This window comes from Lathamus discolor, chromosome 6, assembly GCF_037157495.1.
Source record: "Lathamus discolor isolate bLatDis1 chromosome 6, bLatDis1.hap1, whole genome shotgun sequence".
In the NCBI taxonomy this organism is placed as follows: domain Eukaryota; kingdom Metazoa; phylum Chordata; class Aves; order Psittaciformes; family Psittacidae; genus Lathamus; species Lathamus discolor.
The window spans coordinates 54600473-54626134 of record NC_088889.1 but is presented as its reverse complement, the minus strand read 5'-3'; the positions used below and the strand labels follow the sequence as shown (position 1 = coordinate 54626134).

The 25662-nt window shown below is 41.1% G+C and overlaps 1 protein-coding gene across 1 annotated transcript in view; it reads left to right on the top strand.

The window, feature by feature from the left end:
• PTPRJ (protein tyrosine phosphatase receptor type J) overlaps nt 1-25662 on the top strand; it is a 71714-nt gene that overhangs the window by 33177 nt on the left and 12875 nt on the right. The window contains exons 2-11 of the mRNA XM_065682817.1: nt 15433-15451; nt 16539-16706; nt 17114-17377; nt 17934-18200; nt 18825-19091; nt 20230-20496; nt 20646-20912; nt 21808-22074; nt 24582-24869; nt 25120-25254. Of these exons, the coding sequence (XP_065538889.1) occupies nt 15433-15451; nt 16539-16706; nt 17114-17377; nt 17934-18200; nt 18825-19091; nt 20230-20496; nt 20646-20912; nt 21808-22074; nt 24582-24869; nt 25120-25254 (2209 nt within the window). The remainder of the gene's footprint in view (nt 1-15432; nt 15452-16538; nt 16707-17113; nt 17378-17933; nt 18201-18824; nt 19092-20229; nt 20497-20645; nt 20913-21807; nt 22075-24581; nt 24870-25119; nt 25255-25662) is intronic.

Below are 25662 nucleotides of genomic sequence, written 5' to 3'. Positions count from 1 at the left end.
ACTTCCTCATTGGCTCTGTGGACCAGCAAGCGAGTGGCCCTGCAGCCAGCTCAGCGTGCCCATCCAAAACATAAACCTGCATAAAGAAGGATTAGTCTGTTGGCCAGGCAGTGAGGAGATTTCAACCTGAATCTACTGCATGCCAGCAGAGTGCTGTAACCATTGGGAACTACTTTCACCGTATTATGGCTGAATGTAGCCCTTTGTTGCCTTGGCTTTTATTCCCTGCATCCAGCATCTGAATGTTTCTGTCATGATCAAAATAGTTCATTTTGAACTCCCGTGTTCATTTCCATGCAAGTCAGAGGGGGTTGTCCTCAAACGAACTCTTCTGTAAGTTCAGCCTGAATTCATGAATAGTTTAGCCTTCCCTGAAACTGTGTTCTTTAATGAATAAATTATTCAGCAAGGGAGAAAAAAAGTTCCATCCAGAAACAGCAGTATTAAAATCTGCTAGATCTGTTTCTTTATTGTTAGAGTCTTTGGGCTGGTCATGAGCAGTGTGGATCTAGTTTAGCCAGTAAGCAAACTTGATTCTGTCAGACAAGTGAGGGCTTTTGTTTAGTTGTGAGTTTTGGTGGTGCAGTGTTTTTTTTGTTTTCTGGTTTGGTAGTGGTTTTTGTTTTGGTGTTTTTTTGTTGTTTTGTTTGTTTGGTTTTATGTCTTTTTTTAATAAGCCTATAGCTTTAAAACCTATAGCTTTGCACCAAAAGCTGTCATACTGCAGTAGAAGGAACTAGCTCACATGGTAACACAAACAAGATATCTAAGAGGCAACATAAACTCTCTGTAATAATAGAGGAAACGATTAGTCATTTTAAACTCATTCAAAGCTGTTCTGGCTTTCGGGTGTCTGTTCAGTGTTTGGAATAAAGGAGGAAGCTCTGGTGCTTTCTTGGAAAGCTTGTTTCTGCAGAACATCAGCTCAGTTGGAAGATGATGTTCTAGTCTATTTTGGGTTGCGTAGCTTTGCAGGCACTGCTTTTCTGGGGTCACTGAGCCACCATTTAAACTGAGCTTTTCTGATAGTCGCTATAAATACACTGTTTTGTGTTGACAGAGTTTCAATAAAATTTATGCTAAGAAAATTAATGAAAGAAACCTCATGGGCTGCGTATTATAGGAGCTAAGACTTGGTAGATACATGAAGTGTTCATGTGACTTGGTAGAAGTATGTGAAAGAACGATGTAAGAGCTTAAAACATTATGGTCCTAATAGTTGGGCATACTGGGATCTTCATACAGCATATGTTGAAACGACATGAGAGAGATACTAGGAAAATTGGCAGTATCTTTTGGGATGAAATTCTGGCTAAATCAGGATAAAGAGTAGAAAGAATAAAATACCATCCCCTTCAGCTTTTTCACTCTACAGTTTCCAGTGTGGGTAGTTTGAATGTAGGGTACAAAGGACGTTATTCAAGGTGACAGTTTCGGTAAACCTGCAGTATAAATGCTTTGAGTGAGAGCTAACAACACCACAAGTGCAATTCATTGATTTTTATTTTTATTTTTCCATTTAAATATGAAGGTTAAACTCTGATAAGTCCTGTCATCTAACTTCAGGTTTTGAGAAATTAGCTAGGAAACACTCAGTGATAAATGCTCCCATTTAATTACTGCCTTTTGTAGTACTTATAGAATCATAGAATGGTTAGGGTTGGAAAGGACCTCAAGATCATCTAGTTCCAACCCCCCTGCCATGGGCAGGGACACCTCACACTAAACCATCCCACCCAAGGCTTCGTCCAACCTGGCCTTGAACACTGCCAGGGATGGAGCGCTCACAACCTCCCTGGGCAACCGACTTTGAGTGCAGGACTATACCTGGGCTTAATGGCTGACCATGCCATCTACTTCTGTTAGTAAAGGGAGAGTTCTTTGGTGTTTAGTTTCTTCTGTGATTGTTTTTTATTGCTGGTGTTGGATTCCTGTTTCCAGAGTAGTAGTGTTTGAATGAATGAAGGTAGGTAACTCCATGTTCTCACATGCTAAAATGTGGTTGGTTGAAGTACATGCAGTGCAATGTACCTTTTTTGGGTGGGGGGGGGAAGGGAGGGGGGGGAACACCAACAAAACTCTACCTACTTGCTTCTGATAGGATACTTTTTCATCTTGAAATGTTTTCTATAAATGTATCCTTGATTTTAGAGCTATCTCCAGATAAGACATTCAAGTTGGTTGATTGGTTTGTTGGAGATTTTTTGTTGGAGTTTTTTTGATTGTTTTGTTGGTGTTTTTTTAAACCATGATCTTGAGAAATGAGTGATGTCTTTGCTCTTATGTACCACAATATCACATAGGATCAGAGTTCATCTTTTTTGGCAGCCTGCTTTTGAACCCCCTGGGTAACAGTGCAGGGGCACACGCTTGCTGGTCTCCCATCCATTTTAAAACAAGAAAACCCCTTAAATATCCAAACACTCTTCTGTTTGTTTGGTTTACTTGTAAGGAATGTGCTTTGTAAGTGTCTTTGAGAGACAGAGCAGGGGCTAAATCATGAAGTCTGGATTTAAAGCTGGCTCTGAACACAGCCTTCACAACATGCAGTTGCTGTTAGAAGTGGCATAAGACATAAAACTCCCTGTATGGTGCAGGGGAGAAAGTGTTATAACAGTGGATTGTAGAAGATTATGAGTCATGTAGGCAGGATATATCACTGGAAAAGAAAAGGAGAAAATGTCTTTATAAAGATGTTCAGCCCTCAGGAGTCGTCTAGACACCTGCCTTTGTGCCTTTTGGCATCTGGAGAATTATGTGTCCCAGTACATGGTATTCCCTTGACAGAAAAAAAGAAGTCTGTGGGTACATTTCCATTTTCATAGCTTGAGTTAGGTGATGGATCAGGCATCTTTCTAAACTAGGGCCTTGTCTGCACTGTTGTATTCAACCTAATGGGTTTCTCAGTCATTTGAAAAGTCTTTTGGCTTTGGGCAGTCTGGGCACGGTGAACAGTAAGTAGTCTTTAGTTTGACTTGGCTTGGTATGCGTTTGGTCTCATTTGTATGTGTCTTCTTAGCTGAGTCTTTAATCTTGATAAAACTCTTCCCAGTTAGTGTCTGTGAGATGCCTTCTCACTGATGCTGAAACACAGGGTAGGGGTTCTGCCATGTAGGCAAGGGATCAGACTGTGCTGGCACCTCTTGCTGATAGGGCAAATTGATCCAAAGTGCTTTTTGTTGTTAGTTTGTTTTCTGCAGCTGGAATTCTGTAATGTAGTTGCTATAAGCAGTGATAAAGCAGTACTTTCTAGAGATAATGAAAGGCTGCCGTAGCCTGAGAAGGATGCACTACTTTGTTCTGGTATGTGATCATACTTGTAAAAGTTTTACATTCTTTATTCAAACCTGTTTTTCAGTTAGTCACATTTCTGTCAGCATTACATAACTCCGTGACATTTTGACTATCTCTGTCAGCGACAGGAGAGGTGCAAAGGAATCCAGTTTGTGAATCACTCTTGGTTTAACCTTTGTTGGAAGGAAGGTGGGGAAGAAAGCATGAAGCCACTAAGAGAGCAGTTCAGGGAAGGCAGTGTGGAAGTCTGCACAACTACATCAATTAAAAGGTACAAGGTAATAAGTTTTTAGCAGCTGGAATGCAATTAACTCCATCTTCATTCTTATCTATCTCCCCTACCTGCACATTTCGTGCAGGTGAACAGCCACATGGCAGGTAACAAAGGTTAATTATTTATGTCATCTGATTCAAGGTTTTGACGTCTGAGTCAGCACCCAGACTTCTCATGTGTTTTGGTAATGTGCTACACTTTAAAGACCTAAGAAGATCCTGCCTGCAGTGTGATGCAGAACACTTAAGGTTGGGTTAACTCCTGTTTTAAAAAATTGCTGCTTTACAGGCTTTACTGTTGTGAAGCTGCAGTTTGTAGAGACTTATAAATATGTATGTTATCCCCCTAATCTGAGGGAAATCTGGCTATTACATGAGCAAACACTGTAAACGACTTAGTGTTCTGTGGTGTGCACGTAAAATATGATGTAGGCATGGAGGATTTAGTTTCATCTTTGTCTTAATGGTAGTTTACTGTTGCTTTAGTATTATAGTGGAAAGATGAAGCTTTGTCTGATGTATGTGTAATGAAATGCATCACAGTGAACTGAAGTGTTTCTCCTCTACCCCTCTCCATAGCTCCCCAAGCAAATGGACATATTTACATAGCTTTTTTATTCAAAGCTTTGGTACTTGTCAGCCTTAAACATGCACATTAAAAAGTTTAGAGACACGTTTTATTGGGTCAGTCAAAATCCCATTGGTGGACTAGATATGATTTAATGCATTACTCTTCTTCCCCCACTCCCCCACCCCTCAAAATTTAATTACAGTGATTGTGCTCTAGCTGTTTTGGGGTGTGTCTTTGTTCTTCCCTGAAAATGATAGAGATGTTGTACTTTGCTATTGCAAAGTATAAAAAATCAAGCACTAAATGTCAGGCCAGAAAGAAATGTCTCATATGGAAATGTTTTACTACCATTTGTTATTCTCTTGGTTGGAAATGCTTTGTTTTTTATTGTAGGCATTGTTTCATCTTTAACATTGAAACCCATATAAACCCATATATATATAAATCATGAAGTTTGTGTCTTTCTTGGTTTCCAAGGCATTTTGTGGTGGTGCAGGGAAACTTTCTACATTTTTAACTCAAGGTTATAAAGGTTCTAGGTAAGAACTGGTGATATTTTTCAGTTTCTTGTTTGTGGGTTTTTTTAGGACATAGAGCAGAAGAGAATGCATCTAATGTTTCAAAGGCATTGAACATATAATATAGGTGGAATAAAATAAAATAAAATCTACTCTTGTTGTTTCAGTTTGAGTCAAAGAATAATTAATTGAAAGAACTGTTGAGTTGTTGTTGGAGATGAAACAGGAGGATGAGGAATTACAGTTGATTTTCTTACCTGCTAATCTTCTTTCATCCTGCCATTTTCTATGTAAGTATTGAGAGGCTTGTCTAAAATACCTTGAGGAGATCAGGGGGACATCTCTAGACTTGAATTTTTAACTGGCCTAAATATGGGGTTTTTTTAATAATTTGACTAAACGGGGTTAATAAGAGAGAAGAAACCCAGAGAATACTGATGAAGCCCTCCCCTAACCCCACTTTCTTCTGCACTGTTGGTGCCTGACTGGCATTAGTCCTTGATAATATATCACTTTTTTTTTTTTTCTTTTTTCCACATTTGAGGCAATAGTTACTACTACAGACTCTGCCAAAGTGCTTGGGGGATGGTACTGCACTTGTTGCTGACCCTTTCTGGTTTTTCCTCTGGGGGTAACACTGTCGAATATTTTAGAGACTTCTGTGATGAAGTTATTCTTACTAGTGCCCCACTATTTCTAATAGAGCACTTCATAGTGCTTTTAAAATGTTTTTCCAAAGCAATCTGTTAAACAGAAGGCTGCCTGTATAAAATATATATGTATGCTCCTTTCAGGAGTGTGCTATAGACACTTTCTGTTTAAAATGTGCTTTAAAATTTGCAAGGACCATCATCAAGTGGAACGTGAATTTCTGATTGAAATAATTGTGCTTCATCTTTAAACTTGCTGATAGTGAATTTGCATTTAGTGGTAACACAACCAGTTGGGATAAAATCTGATAAACTTGGGAATCTTTTCCACCTAATTGTGGTTTGTTTTTTTTTAAGATTGCTTTCAGTAATCATTTATGAAAACTTCGTATTTTTCTGCTAAGACAATGCAATTGCAAGAGGTATGCTTTTGTATATATATATAGGTAGCAGAAAATCTGTAATTATATGAAAATAGCAAAGGCTATGAGAAGCCATATCAGTGGTATCACTGTGCTGAGCAAATGAAGTTGTAAAAATGATGTTGTAAAAACTGACTCTTAGTTTTAAAAGCTTCCTCTGTCTTTCCTCAAGTGATGAACAAGGCTAAGCAAACACTGCAAAATTCATTTGGAACTACATATTTCAAGACTCAAATAATGTACACGTCTTCCTCTTAAACATAAGAGCTTGAAATTAGCTACTACCTATTTAATCTGTATGAGAGCTAAGCCAAACATACAGACCAGCAGGAACTCATTCATGTATCTTGGGAGGACAAAGAAGCCATGCTTATTATTTTTCTACAATAAAAAGTTTGCAGCTGGTCAGGCAGCAGTGTCGGTTTGATCTCCAGTTCTGACCCTACATCACGCAGCCTTTTTCCACCATAGCTGGTCCTCCCAGATGGCCATGAAGTTGACCTTTGATAGACATGTCTATTGACTGGTAAGTGAGAGAGAGCCTATGTTGTTGTCAGTGAATAACTTCTCATGCAGCCTCAATGCATTCATAGAGGGGAGTCTGGTGATGGGTGATGGCAGAGCCAATTCTTATTCCTGTTTCTATTCAGCTTCTGTTCAAAAAGGAGGAAAAGAGAGACTCTACCAGAGCCCTAGATGAACTTACTGGAGCCATACAATGAAATTTTTTGTTCGCTCCCGGGAGGAGTACTATGTGTTTAGAACGCTTGCAGTCCATTTGTCTTCTGCTACAGTTTAAATTCCTTAAAGGATTAAATGGGCTGACATTTGCAGGCAAACCTCAAGGGTGTTCCCCCAGCCCTATGTTGCTGTGTGTAAAAGCAGCATATGGGAAAACATTGTTTGTTTAATCAAATTGTTTGTGTTTGTGATAATCTGATCCTTGTAGATCAGCCAGATCTCTGACTTATTTTAGAGTTGGAAAAGGTTTAGCAGCACAGTTTTTGCTGTGAGGCAATTTGCATTTGTTTTGAGGAAGTTGATGAAATGTGCTTTGCTTTTAGGGGTCATGAAAAAAAAAATAGATTCACTGTAAAACAGTGCAGCTGAAGATGTGAGATGTAGTAAATAAGCAAATTGAAAAAAAAATCGGGGGTCCAGGCAGTAATTTATTGTATAAAATTACTTGCCTGTGACAGGTTTGTGACGCTTGAAGTTGCACAGAGTCTGCCTTAGCTAACTTGGCATGGTGTCATTAGCTCCCATAATCTGCATCTGAGCTGGTGTTTACGTCTACATCCACACTTCACAATCTGGTGTGGTCAGCCTTTTACTCTCCAGAATATGTCAAAATTCGTGGGAATTTAGGCATATTTCACTGCTGTTAGTCACTCAGGCTGAAGTTTGATGGTTTTACTGGGGCCTCTAGTGGTCTTGAGACTGCATTACCAAACCAGAGCTGCTGTTTTGGAGTGGTGGTGGGGAAGGATAGCTTTTCTTTCTCCGTTTGAGTACATTTATCCACGTATGGGGCAAGGGCAGTGCCATACAGATGATGTATTTGCATTCTAGGGGGGCATTTTATGTGGAGGTGGAGCCGAACGTGCTGAAGGAGCATAAATAAATGGCAATAAACAGTAACAGAGCGTGAAGGAGGAGATGAAGGTTAACCTGAGAGGTCTCTGTGCTGGGCAGTGGCCACAGGCTGGTTTCTCCCAGCTGCACACCTCATTGAGTTTTAAATTAGGAAATTTTTGGGATCCTGGTAAGGGAAAAAAGATTATAAACTGTTCTAAGTATAGAAGTAAGCATGAAACAACAAGCCCTTCATGTACCAGCATCAAGACTCCCATAAGAAAAGGATTTTCTGTCTAGCAAGACAGTTTTGAGCTTTCTGTGAGCAAGCTGGAAAGTGTCACAGGTCATGGTTCTCCTGCCTTCGGGCAGGGTGTTGTAGATCAAAAATTTCATCTTTATTTTCACTATAAATCATCTTTCTTGATGTTGTATTACAGCTTTTGTGCAAGTTTTTAAATCCCTTTACACCTAGATTTTCTTGGAAAACTCTCAACCCAAATCCAGCTTAGTTTTTTTCTCCTTGTAAAGTATCTTTTTAACACTTTCCTGAGAAAAGTCTGTAAGTCTCTGAAGTGTCCAGCTCAGGAGAATGAGATCTACTTGTGATAACAGAGACTCAATTGCTCTCAGTTAAGCAGATCTGAAATAGGGCCCTGTCAGGAAATGTCCCTCATTTTCATGACTGTACTGCAAAGGCCGGCTGTAGTACTTTTTCCATGTTGCCTGGGTGGCCAACCCTTCTGATCTGGGTACAGTTAGCATTGTGTCATTGCCACAGGAGTCTGTCTCCGGCTCCCTTTTTTATTGTATCCTCATCCTTCCAGGGTGTGCCTGAGTAATGACTCACGTTGAAAAAATAGTGCTCTTAGGCTACATGCAGGAATGGGCCTTGTTCACATAAAATGATACTTTTTTTACTTCTGAAAGAAGGTGACTGGTGGTGTTAACAAAAATTTTTATTAAAAGAGGAGTTTTTTTGATACAAGCATTGCTTATTACATGACCAATGTCGGTATGATGTGCAGCTCAAGTAGAATAACAGTATGTGTTTTAGTAAGTAGTTGTTTTAATATTACTCATTGCTATTGTCAAATAAGCACACAGTTCTTTACGTAAACTCCTTCAGCAGAATCATCTCTGAAGAGACATTACAATAATTTAAACTTTTCATCCTTCAGGATGCCTGGAGGGGTACTACTGAACTGCGAGGTAGTTTGCAGCACCTTCTGCCTGTAGTTCATCAGGACCTGCAGGTTTGGGGGAGACAGAAGAAATACTGGGTTTGTGGAAAAGTTTTAAACTGATGTTTGCTCTAGAAGCCATTGAAAAGAAGTCTTAATGGTGCTTCCTAGAGTCAGTGGTGAGGGAGTTGCAATGTAGTTGTGTTTGGTGTCAGCCTGTTTCCTGCCAAAATCTGTGCTGCTTGGTCCTAGGTATTTCTGTTGCTTTTTGTTATGTGAACAGGTAGGTAAATCACTTCCTTGTACCAAGCCACAGGAAAACATACTTGAGAAATCTTTTCTTGAAGGTAGGACTGAGGAAGGGAAAACAGATCAAACAGGTACAATTCAGATGAGATTCACTCTATATTTTTTTCTTTATTTTGGATATGTTGCCCAAAAGACTCCTGTCTCCTAGGCTAGCAATCTGAGAAGCAAATACACATAAAATTTGGAGAAAAACAGAGAGAGGAAGAAAGAATTTTGTCCAGTATCTTCCAGCAGAAATTTTCAAATGGTGTCTCATCTTGGCTTTCCTACAAGGCTTTGTCTCCCACAGCATTTTTAGTTCTCTGGAGGTGCTGCACAAACCAGAATCTCCTCATCTGTTTTCATAAAAAACAGTGGGAAAAAAATAATATATGGTCCCTCTTTGAAAAAAAAAAAAAAAAAGGCTTTGGGAAAGACAGCATTTAGAAATTACAGGGGTAAGACATAAATACATGCAAAGTGGAAATAGTCTTTCCTCTTTCACATAACTGCATGATAGCTCAAAACAGCTTGTGCAGTATTGTGTATGGCTGTTGGCTGCTTTAGGCTTTTGCATAGCTTCCTAATACAATGTGGTGTCTTAAGAGGATCCAGCCCTACCCAATTAATAAAAACCATCAGATCATGTTTCTTTCTTCTGGGCTCTGGATTTCCATCTGGTCCCATGCAGTCTCATTAGCGGAGCTGCTCATTTAGGGTTAAAAGAAGACTCCAAAGATCTTGCAAAAACTTAGTGCCACTTCTAAAATTAGATTTTATTTTCTTTCCCCTCAGGATAAATTAATTTAAAACGTTCTGTGAAATGTTTTTTTGTGGATGGTCTGTGAGTTCCTGCCTAAGATACCAGAGGGAAAATGTGGAGCTGACACTTGCCACAGCATATTTTCAGTTTTTCATGGGAAATGAATGTATTGTCTTATTGAGATCATCAAGAGTTGATTTGAATTAAAAAACCTGTTGTGGGTTACAGTTAAAATTTAGCATTTAGCACAGTAAATATATACTAGAAAAGGAGAAAGAAAAGCAAACAAAACTCCACAAAAACCGCAACCAACCACCACCACCAAAAAAAGCAACCTGCATAACCCCCCAAACTTTAGCACCAAATCCAGAAAGTAATCAATCTTAAATGAATCTATATAACATAATTAAATGTTAGCTTCTGACTTAGTCTCCTGTTGACTTATTTCCTCCTTCAAGTAGTAAGGACCTGATACAGGAGAGCGTAATATTTGCAAATACGGCTGAAATTGATAACTGAATTGTTCGTGTACCTTGGAGCAAGTCTAAAGCACACAGGCATAATCTATGTTATCTTTTTTCTTTTCATGCAATAAGTACAGGGAAAACACTTTCTTTTCTTGGCTTAGCCTATCTTTAATTGCATATGAGTTTCTATGCATTTTACAGTAGTGTAACAATTTGTGCTTAGAAATCTGATTAAATGCAGAGAAATGCTTTGCAATTGAAGGGTTATGACATTTGAGGAAGAAGTTGGAAGATAGAGCTAAATATTACACAAGTACATTTTAGCTCATTTCTTTTTTCCAGCCCAAAATGCAGAAATTGCCAAAGTAAGTCATGTTACTTGAACTAGGTTCATAGAGGTTTAGGCACATGTTTTTATGCCCTAGCTCAGGTGATCTCATTTTTCTTGTCCAGTGCTGTAAGCCTGTAAACTTTGTTAATTTGGACATAATGTGGAAAGGAATGAGGTGAAACAGCCCTGAGATGGGTGCAAGAGGCAGATATATTGCATCTTTCCAGACCCATCCTGTTCCTGAGAATGTTGTGACCTGCAGGAAGATGTCACTCCCTGCTCATTTAACTTCACACTGCCAATGAAGTGGGAAGATGTCACCAGCTGGGGTAGCAGTCAGTGCCTTACAAATCCTAGGAAATCCTGGCTGTACCAGTTTGTGAATGCGATACCTGGGCAATCCCAATTCCATTACTGTAGGGCTTCGCAGTGGCATTCCAGGGTTTAATTTTCACTTACTTTGCTTAACTTTGAATAAGACCTTTCTGTGGGATAAACCTATGCCATGTATGAAATATCAGAGGTGAGAGAGGGATCTGCAAGTGGCCAAGTTACTGCGTCTTTGCTGGTTGGTTGTCGGCTGAGTGGCAATGACCAATAAATGCCAGCAACGCAAAGCCTGAACTTTTAAAACCATTATGATGGTTTTAGTGTGGTGGCTTGCTCTAAAGCCCATAGCTATGGGGGTGGGTCAACTAATGGTAACTGGGCATAGTAAGAAGAAAAAAGGAAGTGAGACCGATGTTCTTAATTATGCTATTGCTTTTGTGAAAGGGTGTTGAGAAAGAATTGGGCAGGGGGATTGGAATTAGATAATCTTAAGGTCCTCTCAAACCCTGACTATTCTATAATTTTATTAATTTCGGGACTACTGTCATAGCTTGGTGATGTTTTTGTGGAGCTCCTCAAACCTGAAAGGATGAGTAGATGGAGAAGATATGAGACATTGTTAACTTTGAGAGGGGTGTGATTAATTTCCTGCCTTTTTGCATCTGAGTCACAAAGCATGCACTGGTGAGCACACAAGATATAGTAAGCAGCAGCCTCAGGTAGTGTTCTCAGAATTTGTGGCCAAGGGTTGTTTTTCCTTTGTTAGGATTTTTTGGTTTGCTCACTTTGACTGTTTAGCCAGCTTCTTAACCTTATATTTACATGAACCAAACCACGTTGTCTGTTTTGGAAACTGCAGCACCCCAGGCAGATGGGTTGCTGTCAACAAGGGTTTCCCCCCCAGTGCAGGAACCCTAACATCATTAGAGGGTACAGTTTGGCAGCAGAGCCAAGCTGATCTAAAGCCTTTTGGCCAGCAGAAGGGGAGGCGCTGCTGTCTTCCCCACTTCTGACCTGCTCCTGTGGCTCCCCTGATGATTGTGTACAGCAGGCATGTTTTAAATCCTGCTTCTCAATGTATACCTAAGGAGGATGAATCTGAATCCTGCATCTATTACCGCACCAGCTCCTGGTCAGTAATAAATTGCATGCATAGGGAGTGCAGGACAAACCTTGGGGGAGTGCAGGTGAATAATTTGGTGTCTCTGGAATGTACTGTATGACACATTAAAAAATTCATTTGCTGTCAAACATGATGAGTTTGTGTATATGCATCTCTTTTGTTGTTCTGTTGAAATGTTCTGTGTTCAGCATTTTGCTGTCTTTAATTTTCTTGGGGAGGGATGTTCCACCCCTACCCCAAGTTCCAGGTTTTTTGGTTAAAAAAATACCCAGCTCTATGAATGAATAATACGGGTTTGTATCATTGAAAAGAGAAGGAGAGATGACAGGGCTCCTGATATATTAGATACAAACACAAGGAGAATCAGGTGTTCAGTACAAATACCCTCTGAAATAATAAACAAATGTTTTGTATAAATAGCATCTCATTAAGTAATAACATAAGGCTGGAGAACAGTTCAGTTCATGGCTTATGTTGAAAAATGCAGCACGGAATGACTGAGTCAGGCAGGCTGACGCTTGGGAATGGGATCATTTGTTTTGTGCGGTTTTGGGTTTCAGAGGGAGGCCTGCCTACTGCCGACAGGATGTGCTTTTCTTGAATATGGTTTGCACATAGGGTTCTGGAAAGTCAGAGTGGTACTGTGAGGGGAAATTACCAAAGTGAGTGGTAAACAAAAGCAAGTAAAAGGATGGGAAGCTGTTCATTCATCATGTGAAAGAGGTTTTACCATATCTTTCCTTTTGTTGTTTGAGCATTATTAACAAAATCCACGAGTGGCAGTACAAACAAGTTTCTCCAGCTTGGTAATAATTTGCTCTTAGATTAGATGGCTGTAGCTGGGGTAAACAAGGAATCAACGTGCTTCTTGTTTGAGCTGGTAGGGAAGAGATGGAGAGGTGAAAAGCAGGATAGCAGAGGACTAAGTAGTGGCATACTTACTTGAATCTCAGTTACATGATGTCTGTTGTTCCTGTTGCTAGGAAAGGGTGCTGAGCCCCTGAACTCAAAACCTGGGGAGGAGATGACAAGAAACTTTATCATCTTCATGCAGTTTTACAGAAGATAAAGTAACTGAAGGACAGGTTGTGAATGGTGTCAGGCCTTTGCTATTTTGTGTGTAGGGCTGCAGAAATTACTTACTCAGTTTGGTAGTGTTTCTTGTTGGTTTTGTTCTTTTTGAAATTTCCCTTTCTTATTAAATGTAGTCTTTTTGTCTTTGCTTTTAGGTAGCCCTGCTTTTCAGGGAATGTCAGCTCTTGCTTATCATTCAGCAGTTGTTTCCACATAGCTTAGCAGATCCCTGAATGCTGCACAGTAGTGTTTTCATGACTTAAGAGTGGCTTTTTCCTTTATAGTCTCTTCTTCCTAAGCCACCTTTTTGTGAAAGCATATGGAAGAGCTTTAGACCTGAGACTAATGTTTCTTCACTTCCTAATGGCCTTGCAGTTTGGCTGGGCTCAAATACTCAGAAAGCTTGAAGAGGAGCCTCCTGCTTGTACATAGGACACCTGCATCCTGAGTAATGTCCTTTGTGTGCTGAGTTGTCAGGAGGGCTGTGCTAGAGAAGACCAGGTGTTAGTTCTTTGATGATTACAAGTACTCTTTTGCCTAGGAAGTGTGCCCAAATTCTGCTTGCTATGGCTCTGAGACCACCACAAGCCTGAAGAGGGTCTCTCCACTTGAATCATAGATTCACAAAATGGTTTGGGACGGAAGGGGCCTTAAAGATTACCTAATTTCAACCACCCTGTTATGGGTAGGGGCACCTTCCACTATACCAGGTTGCTGAAACTCCTGTCCAGCCTGGCCTTGAACACTTCCAGGGATGGGGCATCCAACTGCAACCTGTTCCAGTGTCTTATCACCCTCACAGCAAAGAATTTCTTCATAATATCTAATCTTCCTAACATCTAATCTAAATCTTGTCGTCCTGTCACTGCATGTTCTTGTAAAAAGTCCCTCATTAGCTTTCTTGTAGGCCCCCTTTAGGTATTGGAAGACTGTTAGAAGGTCTCCCCAGAGCTTTCTCTTATCCAGGCTAAACAAGCCCGGCTCTCTCAGCCTCTCTTCACAGGAGAGGTGCTCCAGCCCTCTGATCATCTTTGTGGCCCTCCTCTGGACTTGCTCCAACAGGCCCACACACTTCTTATGTTGGGGACCCCACACCTGAACATAAGTACTCCAGGTGAGGTCTCATGAGAACAGAGTAGAAGGCTTGTAGCTTGCTTCTGCTGCATTTCTTTTTATTGTAAAGCTGGAGGAGTTCTTTGCAGAGAATGCGTTTTGTAGTCTCTCATATGGAGAACAAGATTTAATGGTGTCTTCTGTCTACTTTTTGAGGGTGTGTCTGCATGGGCCCGTGCCTAATACAGGGAACTACTGGTGGTGGAGCTACTTGAGGCACCAGCAACCCAAGAGCTGGGGGTATGAATGATTTGGGGTTCAAGCTTTGCATTCCATTCTTGTGATATAACTGCTTATTTTGATTGAGCTTGTGGAATTACAGAAACTGTCTAAGAAAATGGTGGAAAGAGAAAATAAGACAATTGCAAGTGCTTTAGATAAAAGTGACAACCTCTGCATTCATTAGGCTCAGTACGTTGTGTGGCTAATGCACCATTCAGCATAAAGCTAAGCAGAGCTTTTTAAGAGGAACACAGTATAAGGTCCAACCAAAAGACTGGACCTTCTGCAGGTCATGTTAGAGCCACTGGGGTGGAGGCTGCCTCTGCCTGCACCATGATGCCAAAAACAGATCCAAAGGGGCATGGCAGAAAACTTCCATGCTTGCAAGCCTAGCTGATGCAAGGCATGTGACCTGCACATCTCCAACACCAGGCTAGGGACCTTCCAGTCCTTGGGACATGTATCTCTGCATACTTGTTTTTGCCTTCTGTGTTGCTTTCCAAAGTGAATAGTTGTACTTCATTCTTGGTACAATTGGTGAAGTAGTCTGTTTGTTTCGTGACAAGAGTGGCTGCTGCATTCGGTTGGTGTCAGCTGGCTACTAGAGTCCCAGGAAATCACGGTTTTTCTCTCAATGGCCTGCAGACTTCAGGCTGGGGCTTTTATTTCACTCCTGCAGGAGCATTTTGTGCTGCCACCTGGAGGGACATGAACAGAACAATTCACAGGCCAGTTTGCACACTGGCAGGAAGGGAAACTGTTTATTTGCAAGTAAAAGTGTGAAGCTGAAAAAGTATTGTTTTCTGAGAAGTAATAAGAACGTTTACATAGCAATAGAATGAAAGGAAAGCTTATCAATAAAAAAAAAGAGCTAATTCACATCTGCCGTGTTTTGTGGAATGATGTTGAAGGTGCTTACTAAAGTGTCTTGATTAAGATTTTGTAGGTATATGTGTATATATGTGTGCAGGCTGGGTTTTGAGGAAAAATAAGCTGGTTTGTAAAATAGTGGAAACTAACATTTTTTCCAGCGTAGGTTGTTTGTTTGTTTTTCTCTAATAGTTTGATATGCGGTATATTTTTCTCAATAGATTATTAGGTGTCTTTTGCAGGTGGAAAAGTCTAGATTGATTTATTTATTTTTTAACTGATTTCTCCCCTCACATCCCCCATGTATTAATTACTTCCAGTAGTTTTAAAGTTTTAATTTCTATAATTTACTTTTGTTTTCCAGGTCAGATGTACAATTGTCTGTAAGTATCATACTGTTGTTCAATTCTATTTTTATTTTTATTTTTTTTAGAACTCTTGTGATCGTAATTTCTTTTAAGAAAAATTGATCAATATCATCTAAGGATTGAAAAAAAACACCCCCCCCAACCCCCCCCCCCCCCCCCCCCAAACCCCACCAAACCAAACCTGCCTGAAAAAATGTTGTTGAAATTTCATTCAAAAAATGTAAACTTATTTTAGTGGCTGTAATTCATGCAATGCATTTCAGGGTATTTAATGATACAAATGTGTGCTTTAATCCCTTTGCTTTTCATCTTATAAAGAGTTCTGGCAAAGTCGAGTACAGATATAATGTGCTTAGAAAGACTAGAAAGTATACTTAAAGGCAATACCAAACAAAGACAGACCCCAAAGCGATGCTTTAAGTATTTTCTGAAGCGAGTATAGCAACTGCTGTACTTGCTAGATGACACATTCTTAACGTGGCAGAAATTCTCAACTGTACTTGCAGCTGAGTTCTTCTTTAATACTGAACATCAGACTTGCATGAGTTAGCCTTGAAATTTTAGGGCCTGAATCCATTCTGTCCACAGTTTGGGCTGTATTCCATCAAGGTAAACTTGTTTTCAGTAGGTATACCATCTATCCCTTAGTTGTGGGAACACACTGTGGGACTAGAACTTTTTTGCTGGTACACAGAGGGGAAGAGACAAAATTGCCATGCCAGGTTGAGTGAACCAGCTAGCTTCTGATAGCTTCTTGAGGAAAATACATGCACAATATGCCTGCAAGTCTGTTCAGTTCCTTTCAAACAAAACTGCACGGGGGAAAAAAAAAGCAGATCATGGTAGCTTTCATCTACACCTTGAGTGGAGTTAGTGAATAGCTGAAATAATGTGGCAATCTCTTAATCTAATTGATATTGTCTCAAAGAAGTTAAACGTGGTGAAACCAGGCAACGTGCAGTAAAATCCCTGCCGGAGAACAAACTGGGAGAACAGAAGTGACTGTGGTCTCTCCACGAAATCTATAAATGGTTATACTTTTGCAAATGGGAAACCCAGAAATTTTGTAAAGATACTTACTGCTTTCTATTCTCTCATTCAGGCACTCGGAACTGCAGCTCAACAAATGAAACTGCAGGAACAGGAACCAGTAGTAATGATAATTTATCAATAAACTCTACAAGTGGAAACAAAACCAATGGGGATGGAAGATGGACCATGGATGTGTCACTGCAGAACAGGGCAATAAATGATTCAAACAATGTAACACGTAAGTGTTTTGGAGTGAGACTAGGATGTGAATCTCCAGGCTGTTTTGTGTTTTTAGGATGAATTAGCATTTTCAACCTGGACTACAGCCCAGAGTGCAAAGAGCATTGCAGGTGTATGGATTCAACTGCCTTGCTGAAGTAGAGAATGGCCAAATAAATGTATCTACACAGATGACTGGAAGTGCAATTTAACACCATGATTGGCGTGTGGCCTTGAAGTACTTTTCACTCTTCAAGTTGGGCTCCTTTCCCTGCTATTACGGCTTTTTAGGTTGCAGCTGCAGCAGTTCAAAGATATTGTGACATATAGATTTGGAATATAAAAGAATACAGCTGAAGTACTTTATGTAGCTTAGAGGAGAGCTGTGTAAATCTTTTAAAATGTTTTTCTTCTTGCCTTTCACAGAGCACAGTCCAGGCCTTACTCTGAAGGCAGAATATGTTGGTACAACTTCTGTCAATTTATCATGGACAGTGAACAACGCCACTTCTAACTCCTACATGTACAGGATAGAAGTTGTAAGTGGTACCACTGTCCGGAACCTGACATCCAATGTCACCGAAGCTGAAATTACTGAGTTAATCCCTGGGACAATGTACAGTTTCACAGTGTTTGCAGTAGCAGTTGATGATCAGACAGAAGAAGGAGTATCCATAATCCAGTACACAAGTAAGTCACAGTTTCTTGCAGCCCTGTTCCTGTTGGTCTGTATTTTGCTGTGCAGTACAGGGCTCTGCATACCTGTGTGAGGATTTTAACTCAATACCACTGCACATAGACCTGATACTTCAGTCTTAGAGCCTGATCTGACCTGCATGAAGAGGATGAGATGTTAGTGTGCAACACAAACATAGCCCTGATGTTTTTATTTGTTTTTTAATTATCTTCTTTACACACTTTCCCCTCCATCCTTGTCTTTCCTGCCCACCTCTCTAGGTTTCCAAGGGAAGCCCAGGGAGTCCTGTCAGAGTAATGGCCTGTGCTTCTGCGCTGGAATGTCAAAGGGAGATGAATCTAACTCAGAATGACTTTTCTTCAGTTTTCTCTTAGCTGCTCATTGGTGCAGAAGCCTCCAGGAGTATCTGGTGATGATGTTGGGGTGCTCCTGCACTCAGAACAATAAGTGATGTAAAGAGACTGAAGTAGCGGTGCCTGTGTTTCTTCTGTCCATGCATGTGAGCAGATGTTCTTGCAGGTTGACAAATTGTTGTCTTGTGTTTCACAGAGCCCAGCCCAGTTCATGATCTCAAGGTGGAATATGTTGGTGTGACTTCTGTCAACTTATCATGGGCAGTGAACGACACTGCTTCCAACTCCTACACATACAGGATAGAGGTTGTAAATGATACCTCTATTATGAACCTGACATCCAATGTCACTGAAGCTGCAATTACCGAGTTAATCCCTGGGACAATGTACAGTTTCACAGTGTTTGCAGTTGCAGCTGATGGTCAGACAGAAGGAGAAGGAGTATCCATAAGCCTGTATACGAGTAAGTCACAGTTTCTTGCAGCCCTGCTCCTGTTGGCCTGTATTTTCCTGTGCAGTACAGGGCTCTGCCTACCTGCCCAAGAGCTGAAATACAATACAAACCTTACCTGGGCTGACTACTAAGATGAGGTGTTAATGTGTTGAGGAAACATAGCCCCATTTTGTTGTTGTTTGTTGTTTTGTTTGTTTGTTTTTATAAAACACCAAACCCTATTTAATACCACCACCTGGTCCCCAAAAATAAATGCCCCTCAACAACAACAAAACTAAACCCAACCAGCCAGAAATGCCCTTTCTTGCCCACCATACTGATCCCTTTCTTTCCCACCTCTAGATTACTAAGGGAAAACCTGGGAGTCCTGTCAGAGTGATGGCCTGTGCTATTGCTTTGGAGTGTCAAAGGAAGATTAATCCCACTCAGAATGACTTTTCTTCAGTGTTCTCGTAGTTCACCACTGGTGCAGTAGCTTCCAAGGAGCATCTGGTTGATGATGTCGGGGTGCTCCTGCACTCAGAACAATAAGTGATGTAAAGAGAGTGAAGTAGCAGTGCCTGTGTTTCTTCTGTCCATGCATGTGAGCAGATGTTCTTGCAGGTTGACAAATTGTTGTCTTGTGTTTCACAGAGCCCAGCCCAGTTCTTGATCTCAAGGCGGAATATGTTGGTGTGACTTCTGTCAACTTATCATGGGCAGTGAACGACACTGCTTCCAACTCCTACACGTACAGGATAGAGGTTGTAAATGATACCTCTATTATGAACCTGACATCCAATGTCACTGAAGCTGCAATTACCGAGTTAATCCCTGGGACAATGTACAGTTTCACAGTGTTTGCAGTTGCAGCTGATGGTCAGGCCACAGGAGAAGGAACATCCATAATCCAGTACACAAGTAAGGAAATCATCTTCTCAACGGGATGAATGTGCAGTTTGTACCAAATTGTGCTGCTTTTTCACTTTGGGCTTCCAACCCTGTGCTGTTTGTCATTGTGATGTTTCTTTGTACTATGCTCCTATGGGCATGAATGCAAGTGGCCTTTGGTAAAAGGGAAAAGGACTGAGATTGTATGTGTCACTGTGTGTGCATGTGTTGCCTTTAAAGCACTTATTTCATCAGCTTCACTGCTCTAGACTATGTAATATCCAGCTGCTGCCACAACATGACTTTTTCTAGACTTGAGGGCTGAATAGGCACCCTGCAATATTTCTGGGAGCAAGTTATCTCAGTTCATACCAAATGACATGGCATGCAGGGTTCTGGCTAGGATCACAGGGGCTTCTTGAAAATACGTTTGAGTTCATTGCAAAGTCCCTCTCCTGGGGCTTCTGTGGCCTATGATAGTGTGTCGGGACACATCATCAAATGTGGTGCCGTTTTTGTTGGCTTTGTGCAGTGGCACCTTTTTCCCAGATCAGAGGGGAACAGATAAGAGGAGAAGACCTTTCTTTTGTATCTAGCTCAGAAGTGGAAGGGGAGCAGGCAACATCTCTACAGAGCAAATAGAAGCAGTGTGTCATGAAGCTACTGGTTAGTACATGAGCTTGTCTAAGCTGCTTGAAGTGAGTCTTGTCTGTCTAGTGCTGATGCTGAACCAAGCTTGCAGATACAGCCCCTCAGGGTGGGTCAGCTGTTGGACCTGCTCAAGGAGCCCATTTTCGTCTGCTGATGTTGAGGAGAGCCTGCCTGAAGGGCTCAGATTAAGACTCACAAGCAAAATTTTGAATTAACAGACCAAGATCATCCTCACTCTGCTTCTTTCCTTGGTTTCTATCAGCTTATCTCTCTGGAAAGCCACTGTAGAAACAAATAATTTTAGCATGTGAAATGAAATAAAATAGAATATAACCCCAGAACTCTTGTGGCCTTTCAAGAGATCCCCAGCATGAATGTCTGAAAATGGACATTGATACTGTAGAAGTACCGTTTTGCTACAAATAATGCTCATTCTATGTACAATAGGGAAATTTGGCTGTGGCTGATCTTTTTTTAATTTCTCTGTCTTCACTGATTTTTGTATTGCCTTTCACAGAGCCCAGCCCAGTTCTTGATCTCAAGGAGGGATATGTTGGTGTGACTTCTGTCAACTTATCGTGGACAGTGAATGACACTGCTTCCAACTCCTACATGTACAGGATAGAGGTTGTAAGTGGTACCTCTCTTATGAGCCTGACATCCAATGTCACCGAAGCTGCAATTATCGAGTTAATCCCTGGGACAATGTACAGTTTCACAGTGTTTGCAGTTGCAGCTGATGGTCACACAGAAGGAGAAGGAGTATCCATAAGCCTGTATACGAGTAAGTCACAGTTTCTTGCAGCCCTATTTCTGGTGGACTGTCTTTTACTGATGTGAAGAGGGTGAAGTAGCAGTGCCTGTTTTTCTTCTGTCCATGCATGTGAGCAGATGTTCTTGCAGGCTGACAAATTGTTCTCTTGTGTTTCACAGAGCCCAGCCCAGTTCATGATCTCAAGGCGGAATATGTTGGTGTGACTTCTGTCAACTTATCATGGGCGGTGAATGACACTGCTTCCAACTCCTACACATACAGGATAGAGGTTGTAAGTGGTACCTCTCTTAAGAGCCTGACATCCAATGTCACCGAAGCTGCAATTGCCAAGTTAATCCCTGGGACAGTGTACAATTTCACAGTGTTTGCAGTTGCAGCTGATGGTCAGACAGAAGGAGGAGGAGTATCCATAAGCCTGTATACAAGTAAGTCAGTTTCTTGCAAGCCTGTTTCTAACGGACTGTATTTTGCTGTGCAGCATGGAGATATGCCACCTGCCCAAGGGTTGAAATTTAATACTGTTGTAGGCAGAGGTGGTGTGCTTTGCCTGCCCACAGGCAGAGTTGTTTGTATGAAAGAGACATAGTCTTTTAAAAAATAAAAAATAAACAGCCTCCACTCAAAAAACAGTGATTGTTGAAGGTGGTCACCAAGGTCTGTGACACAAAGAAGGAACACTTCCTGAGAACCTCCGTGCCTGGCCTGGGATTTGTGGGCAATTTTGCTGCCTTTGCTTTTTGGAGGATGGGAGCCTCAGACCCTTAGTTTGAAGGGCTGCCACAAAGAGAAAGGTTATTCTGCCAGGGGAGCTTGAGTGATTTGAAGGCTGTGGCTGCTATTGGGCTGCAGCAGGAAAGTGAACTTTGGGCAGCACAAGCTCAGGACATGAATGGTGGTGAAGGAGCAAGGTGCTTTGATCATCACCTCCGCTCCTTTTCCGCTTATACCTGACGTGTTCCTTAGTCCTTTTCTGTGCATGCATATACCACCAATTGCTTTCCACATCTTCCCCTGCAACCTTGTGTCTTTCCTGACCACAGGACTGAAGCAAAATACTGGACTTGTTGGCATCACAACCTGTGCTTCCACTTTGAAGTGTCAAAGGGAGATGAATCTAACGCAGAATGACTTTTCTTCAGTTTTCTCTTAGCTGCTCATTGGTGCAGAAGCCTCCAGGAGCATCTAGTGATGATGTTGGGGTGCTCCTGCACTTGAAACAATGAAAGAAGAGAGTGAAGTAGCAGTGCCTGTGTTTCTTCTGTCCATGCATGTGAGCAGATGTTCTTGCAGGTTGACAAATTGTTGTCTTGTGTTTCACAGAGCCCAGCCCAGTTCTTGATCTCAAGGCGGAATATGTTGGTGTGACTTCTGTCAACTTATCATGGGCAGTGAACGACACTGCTTCCAACTCCTACACATACAGGATAGAGATTGTAATTGATACCTCCATTATGAACCTGACATCCAATGTCACTGAAGCCAAAATTATCGAGTTGATGCCTGGAACAATGTACAGTTTCACAGTGTTTGCAGTTGCAGCTGATGGTCAGACAGAAGGAGAAGGAGTATCCATAAGCCTGTATACGAGTAAGTCACAGTTTCTTGCAGCCCTGTTCCTGTTGGCCTGTATTTTCCTGTGCAGTACAGGGCTCTGCCTACCTGCCTGAGGGCTGAAATAAAAATATCTTTTCAGGCAGAAGTGCTGCACACAGCCTGCCTACAGTCATCAATGTTAATGTGTAGAAAAGGGCTCTGGGGAGGGTGGGGGGGGATGTTGCCTTCACTCCATGTGTATTATTTTGAAGCATTCCCAGAGAGAGAGCATTGTGCCTTGGTAACGTCCCCCTTTGGAGAGGCCTGCAGTTTGTCTTTGGGCAGCACTGTGCTATGTAGCTCTTGACCATACTGTACTGCTCAGCTTGACAGCAGAGAGGAGAAGGCTGAGGTACTCCTGTGTTCCTCATCCTGGGCACTATGACCCTTGTTGCCCCTCTTTGTGAATATGAGCCGCTGTGTAATTTCCTCTGTTTTGTACCATTTTGTCTGAAGTGAATATGGGACAGATTCCCTGATGAGTCTGTCCCAGAGCTCCTCAGGACAGTTTCCAGATGGGTCCCAGGATGAAGCTCTTAAGAGTGTCTTTGTACTGTGAAGTTCTGTTTGGCTACTCATAATGCTTAATCAGGCCAAAACATGGAAGTGTGGCTGTGCCTCTGCTGCTTCTGTCTCTGTCAGCAAGTATTTGTGAGTGCTGATGAAGTCTCATCTTGACTTTCACAGAGCCCAGCTCCATTTTTCATATCCAGGTGGAGTGTGCTGGTCTCTGATTTTTCCCATTGATAAAATGATTTTTCTTCTCACTACACCTACAGGACAGACATCCAAAGTTGTAGTTCCTCTTCTAGCAACCAGATATCCAGTATCACCAGAGCTATTTATAATCATAAAGCCTGGAACCTTCTATAATTTCACCTTATTTGTAGAAGTAGCTGACAGTGTTACTGAAGGAAAAGAAATATTTATGAAATGCAGTAGAAATCAGTTCCAGTCACTCACATTTGTCTTTTAACTGAATCAGTTTCCACAGTTATGCTTCTTCTTAGTTTTTTAAAATAATACCCTTTGTAAATAACAAAATAATTAAATCCGTGAGGTTTTTACCCCTGTATTTGGAAGTGCCAAATGCTGCTTCATCAAGAGAGGAAATAAGTTTGCTGTGTGTTACAATTGTGGAAGTTAGAAGAGTTTTGGTCTTGAAGGCCAAGTTTTAGAAGATGTTTAGTTTAGAGGGACCTTTCTTCTCAGTGTTACTGCTGCATTAACTTTTTTGTAATACCTTTTTCTATCTGGTCATAAGGATGCAGTTTTAACAGTGTACTATAAGACTCTCAGGCTGACATATTGTAGTTGCTGCTCTTAAGGATGGCTACTCCTTTGCTCTTAATGCACAGAGCTTATATTCATTGTATTTGTTGGCACCTAAGAGTTTTAAGTAATTACACCAGCCCCAACCTTGTAAAACACTACCACAGCAAATCCCAGCTGCATGTAATGTACAGAGTTCTGAACCTGTGAGATCAAGAGGAACAGCTTTGAGGGCCAATAAATCAGCATTGTGACGAGTGACTATTAATCCGGTCAGATCTGTCGTTATCTCAACCCTTTGTTGGTTGGGTGCCAAAAAGAACTGTCGTGGTTTAAACTGATCCACACAGCTCGTCCACTCACTCCCCCGGCGACCCTCCCCACTCCCAGAGGGATGGGGAGGAGAATCAGGAGAATGTAACTCCCACGGGTTGAGATAAGAACAGCCCAGTAACTAAGGTATAACACAAATCACTACTGCTACCACCAATTATAATATTGATAAGAGAAAATAACAAGAGAATACGATACCACCGCCGAACGAGTTCGACCCCCCCAAAGAGAGAGAGACCGTGCCCTTCCAGATAACTCCCAGTTACCTCCCTTGGGATGATATGCTGTGGTATGGAATACCCCTTTGGTTGGTTTGGGTCAGGTGTCCTGTCTCTGCTTCCTCCCGGCCTCCCCTCGTCCCCAGCAGAGCATGAGACTCACAAAGTCCTTGGCCAGAATAAACATTACTTAGCAACAGTTAAAAACAATTGGTGTTATCAGCTCTCTGCCCAGGCTGGAAGTCAAAACACAGAGCTTGCACCAGTTACTAAGAAGGAGCAAAACGGCTCCTGGTAAACCCAGGACAACAGTAAGCTAGTGTCAGTTTACATACTACTCTATAAATGTTCTTTGAGTGCTATGTTCAGTGACTGAACAGTATTTTGAAAACTTTTACTAAGAAAATTTATGTTGAGTATCTGTCAAGATCAGCAACCTGTCTGCAGAGGAGTTAGAGAGCACAGAAGAGGTCAATATACTTAGTGTGCTACATACTTCCCTTCCTCATAGCGTAACAATTCCTTGTAGGCAGAAGCTTTATCTTTTAAAAAGTGGAAAGGAATATTGAAGTTTTATAAACATTTACACACAGAACTAAGACAGCTTTTTCTGTTTACTACAATACTTGATTTCTTACTCCTCTTGAGTTTTTTGGGTTTGTTTTTGTATTTTAACAGCTCCTGCCTTAGTGAATTCATTTCAGTGTGAACCAGTGCTCAAGGAGTCTTCTCTAATGCTGAAGTGGGAATGTCCTCCTGGTAACAATTCTGGCTTCAAAATTAAAATATTTAATGATACATGGGAAAAAGAAGAACAGGCTCCATCCTGCATTGGAGAAGGCTCAGCAGAAACCTTCACAACACCATCTTTAGATTATTTCAGCACCTATACTGTTAGTATTGCAACTCTTTCAAATAGTTCTGAAAGTGATCCCGTGCAGAAAACGTGTAATACAAGCATTACTGGTAAGCATTGCGATTTGACAACTAAAAATATTCATAGGACTAAAATGTTGACTTCATGATTGCAGAACAGAAAACTTGAATGCAGCACGCTATCATCCTACACATTATGCATAAAATACAATGTTCATGCAAAGTCTAATGTGATGCACAATAAATATGCATTCTGTGAATAGTATCAGTGTTACAGTATTTTACTGTTTAGAAAACTCTTCTTTACCAGTCAGGTACTAAAAAATATTTCTGTTTATAGACCCACCTCCTCCAAGCAGAGCTCCTTTAGTCAAGGCAGTCAGTCACAACTCGTTGTCTGTTGAATTCTCTGACTTTGAGGCAGTGAATGGTCCATTAAAAGCCTATGCAGTAATGATCACAACAGAAGAACAAGGTAAGATGTTATGATGTTACCTTGTAGTTTTGTGAAATAATTTATCAGACAGCATTATGTTTTAAACTCTAAACAGGTGCTAAATGGATAGAGGAAAATCTGACTCACTATTTTCAGTCACCTTTCAAAACTCATAAGGCTTGCTTGAAGTCAGATCACTCCTTGTTTTCAGAAAGCTACTGTTTTCACTCAACCTTTTCCACCGTGACTTATCCTTGTATAAAAGTCTCATATGTATTGACACTGTGCTGTTACCATTTTGATTTGCTGCCACAAGATTGTGTAGTATCCCTTTTTCCTCAGAGAATAATTTTCAGTGCTACTAATATAAGCAGCTTTGGAATGTGGAATGATTTTCCCCCTCCCTTCTTCAGCTGTAAGATATCTGCAATAAAATCTTTAAAGGAA